General features: G+C 32.6%; 1 protein-coding gene across 1 annotated transcript; it reads right to left on the bottom strand.

Annotated features, from left to right (window-relative positions):
- Positions 1-1,021: 1,021 nt before the first annotated feature.
- LOC143576842 (protein trichome birefringence-like 38) lies at positions 1,022-3,986 on the bottom strand. The gene is made up of 5 exons (XM_077060852.1): positions 3,766-3,986; positions 2,564-2,738; positions 2,277-2,455; positions 2,039-2,197; positions 1,022-1,337 (listed from the first exon to the last, which is right to left on the bottom strand). Exons 1-5 carry the CDS (start codon positions 3,984-3,986, stop codon positions 1,022-1,024), a joined length of 1,050 nt encoding a protein of 349 aa, XP_076916967.1.
- Between the last annotated feature and the right edge of the window lie 683 nt (positions 3,987-4,669).

Consider the following 4,669-nt stretch of genomic DNA (forward strand, 5'->3'; position numbering starts at 1 on the left):
TTGAGTTTGACTATGCTTATTGGCTTTTTCAAAAAGTCATTTTGAAAAACCAGGATTTGAGGCTTTTGAAAAACTGTTTTTTTTTAATTTTTTTCAAAAAGTTAAAATAAGAAAGATTTTTGTGATTGCCAAAAACATTTTAGCTTATTGGCTTTTTAAAAAACCAATAAGCCAATAAACATTTTTTAAACTAAATCCCAAACATGATCTAAAGGCTAAAAATCAAGATTTATGCTTTTAGAAAACAACTTTTTTAACTATTTTTAAACTAATTAAAAAGTGAATTCTAAGCTTGCCAAATACTTTTTTTTAAACTTATTTGTTGTTTGAAAAACCAATAAGTCATTTTCAAATTCAATCTCAAACTAGCTCTATGTGTTGTGGAGTTATCAGAGGCATCGATCATCGATCACATGACAACTCATCACCAATAGGCGTCAAACACCAAGCCACCACCATTTTAACCGGGTGTTATCCCTCCTGGCGCCACTACAATGGTGCCCAGTGCCACCTTCCTCTTCTACTATGATGGGCCCATATCAATATAACCAATGATTACAAAATGATTATAACTCGGTTAACCAACCCCGTGAAATATAACATTCGTTTTTGGGTTAATTAGTTAATGTCCTTTCACCTAAGTTGTGATGACATGGCTGTACTTTTCATCAACCAATAACCATCCACAACACATGCTCTTAAGAGTTAATAAAAGGTAAGAAAACAATACAATGTTTCAACATGTTGTCATAACCAAGTATCTTAATGTATTTGCACTAATAACTAGGGAAAAGTTAACGTACAAATGAAATTAAAGTGTTAATTGTTGAAATCAAATAAAGTAATTATATATAGTAATTATGTAATTACATCATAGAATAATGAGTAATTACATAATTACTCTACTTATATATATAATTACTCTACTTAATTATCATAGTTAGCACGTTAACTTCATTTATATTTGATAAAACCCCTAATAACTATTACTGGTCTCAAAAGAATGTCCAAAAAATAGGGTTCAAACAATAGCAGCTGCTAGAAGTTGGTTCCATGTGTCTGGAACTCCAGAAACACACCAATGTGTGCAATCCATTCCTCTAAAGCCATTGAATCTGCTTGGATGTCCATCTTTTCTCAACTGAGACAGTCTTGTTATGTTGAGCAATGACACTGGTTTTTTAATACCACTCAGAACTTCTTCAATCACCGTCTCAGCACGCGGCATGCTGCCATTAAACATAGATTCATTGATCATGCCATTAAACATAGATTCATTGATCGGAATCGTTTCTTTAGCACAGTTTGTCACACCCGGCTCGTTCCATTCGGCCCCACTGCACAAGTTTTGATTCATTTATTCAATTTCTAGATAAAAAAACGCTTCACAATAATCATAAATATTTAGATTCTTTATTAAATTATATTATTAATTTCTTGTTTTGTAACATTTCTAGGGTGCTAAACGGGTCATCTCCGCAGGTTAATGGGTCGAATCTTATACAAACCCAAAATATTGTGAAGAACCCTAACATGACACATACCTGAGTATTGTATAGACATGAACTTAAATATGACACGAGTTTTCCTGGATTAATACGAATACGACATGTTTTTATATTAAACTATATATAAGTAAGGCTATCAAACTTTTAAATGTTGATATAAAATGAAAATTTAGTTTGCGTTTTGAAATTATGCGTATATACGCGCACACACATGCCAACCTACAAACCTACCATGTCAACTCGTTTATACTAGACTGAAACTCATCTAGACACTCAAACCAATAGATAACATGTTAGGTTCATGTTATGTTAGAAATTTACACCCTAAATATCTTTTTCTCGTAATTAATAAGACAGTTAATTTGTTTGTGACGTTTTTAATCTTAACAGACTTTAAATAACTCTATGTTAGAATTTAGGGAAACTTGTTTTCTCTAGCTAAGACAATAATGAATATAGTTAAGCGTATACGTACTATATACTTATATATAATGTGCGCGTTTAAAAACTGAAAAGTAGGAAAACATTACTAGTAATGAGATGGAGAAACTCCTTGAAAAAACACTCGGGTTCTCTTAGTGTTTACATGCACATCGACCCAATTCGCCCAAGTCTTCAAAGCTTCACGAAATGCAACCATCCGATTCATGTCCTTCTTTACACTCGCACCGATTTTGATATAATCCCACCTGCATCAATTACAATATTGGTAAACTATCAACCATTATTGTAATCACATGTAAACAACCATATAACGTATACACATACGGTTGTTTTTTTCCAGCGCGGCCCCACCAAAGCCACGTATTAAAGATCAAAACATCGTTACGCTTCCATACATCTCCACTTGTAATCGAATCTAGTTGCAAAACCCGACCAAAATTGATCACCTCCACAATGTCAACCAAGTATTCAGACCAGAACATAGAAACCGAAACTCTAAAATCCTACAAATTAAAGGACATAATAGTGTATACGTTCATTATTAACTTTCTAAACATGTATGTTATATGAAATGAATGAATGATATATTATAAACAAGAGTTGATTATAACCTTAAACGTGACAGTTGTAGTCGAATTAACGATTTTTGTTGTGATATTAGAGTGTGGTGGCAAGGCAGCATGAAGAAGGCACACCATGGATTGCCACTGGTTTAAGCTGATCGAATCTCCGATGTACATTATTTTCTTGCCCCTCATATTTCTTAAGAATTTTTTGGCATCAAACCTGAAAGTAAAAATTGCATGTAATTAGTGTTTGAATAGTAACCAAGTTTCAAATTCCTAATGGACCATAATTCAGTGTATCTAACAACTTATTGAAGTAGAGTGAGTAGCATGTCGATCAAGATGTACGGTGTTCGACCATTGTGTGTTTATTGGGTGGTAATTATTTTGGTTTTCTAAACATTAAGATAGTATCTACAAATCAAGAGTTATGGTTGGATATCTTAAGATAGTGAATGCACTAACAGAAAGTTTGCTTCATAATATGTAGCTTGAGTTACATTGTTTGGTATTTCAAGCAACTATATATCGTCCACTTTAATAACCTTTCAATCACCCATTACCTCATGATATTCATTTTGTCCGAAAGAAAATTGTTGTCTTGTTTGTACTCATTTGAGATAACGCAAACAATCTAAAGAGTTTCGGCATAACCATCAATTACAAAAAAAATTGGTATAAGGCAACCTTTATTTCATAAAAAAAGCTGCATTAGGTGAAGTTGCATTAAATTTAATGAAACATTTTTGTTAGATAATTCAAAGGGTTGCATTTAAAAGAAACAATTGCATTATCTAACAAAAATGTTGCATTATGTCTAATGCAACTTCACCTAATGCAGCTTGTTTTATGAAATAAAGGTTGCTTAGACCTATTTTTTTTGTAGTACACATGAATACTGTGACACTAGCTCCAAACAGATTTTAGATATCATAAGCAATTGGCACAACTAAAATGTTGGTCCAAACTAAATTTATTCTTAAAAGTCTCAAATCTTAGCCTCAACACTATTTTTGTATATTTAGTTGTGGAACCAAAATCTTTTAATCAGGTCATCATATAAAAAATAAACCATAGTTTTATGATTATTAAAATGCAGATTTTATATAAAAAAACGTCCAACAAATACTGATGACGTCAGTGGCCAGACACCCTTGAGCCGGCCCTTGGTTCTGCCAGTGCGTGTATTTTATATATGTGTATGAATATATGCATTATGGAGAGAGAAGGCCTGGATGAATACATACCTCGGCAAGTTGCAATGGTCGGGCTGCCATCGGTACTTTAGGTAGCTTCGATCCGAGCGACCATATTTGACGCAGTCGTATTCCTTTCGCATGTGCGTACATTTTGATGAATCATACATAGGATACGACTCATCGTACACCCAACTTCCTTGGTACAAGTTGCACTTGGCACCACCATTTGATGTTGCTCTTGACACAAATGCACACCAACAATAACCCATCACTGAAAGATTACACACACGAATATATATTTCTATGTATTTATATACAGAGAGGTTGAGAGAGATCGTTGACTTTGTTTGGAGGAGCAATGTGATCGATCTGAATCACAAACAGCTAAACCACGAGTTCAATTATTTGGCAAGGTCAACTACAAATACAATTAAAACTTACGTAAGTTTTTGCCTTTAATTAATGTGGATTAAGTATTTCATTAATGCAGATCAAGTATTTAATAATTATAAGAAAACTCATGAATCACATGCATTAATGTTATATAAAATGTTATTAATGAATAAAAAAGAAAATTTGGAAATAATAAGTTTGAATAAAGTTGTAACATCCCAAAATTTTGATCCAAGTTTGACAACTTAGAAAAATTGAAGGATAAAAAATATTCTTAAGACAAGTAATGAGAAAATTTAGACAAGGAAATAAAAACCATTTCATGTTAAGAAAATAAGGAAATAAATATATTCCATAAGGGAGTTCATCCCATATTAAGGAATGGAAAAGAGAATTCATCCCACGTGAAAGGATAAAAGAAAGTGGAGGCATTTCACATGAGTATAAATAAGAAATATAAAGTACATCCCACATGGAAAGTAAATTTGGAAGCTTTATATAAGGAGATGAGTTTCCATATTAATATTATTTTATGTTTAGCATGCACCCAGTGGTCCTA

Source organism: Bidens hawaiensis, unplaced genomic scaffold (genome assembly GCF_021521415.1).
Source record: "Bidens hawaiensis isolate Kalapana, Puna unplaced genomic scaffold, B.hawaiensis_p1.1 tig00028319_1, whole genome shotgun sequence".
Classification (NCBI taxonomy): Eukaryota; Viridiplantae; Streptophyta; class Magnoliopsida; order Asterales; family Asteraceae; genus Bidens; species Bidens hawaiensis.

Bases quoted from the DNA above. Each gene is read 5' to 3' on its own strand.
- LOC143576842 (XM_077060852.1), bottom strand. From the start codon at position 3,986: ATGGGTTATTGTTGGTGTGCATTTGTGTCAAGAGCAACATCAAATGGT. The intron at 2,739-3,765 runs GTATGTATTCAT...TTTTACTTTCAG, and splicing joins GACCATTGCAACTTGCCGAG to GTTTGATGCCAAAAAATTCT. The intron at 2,198-2,276 runs GTATGTGTATAC...TAATTGATGCAG, and splicing joins CGCGCTGGAAAAAAACAACC to GTGGGATTATATCAAAATCG.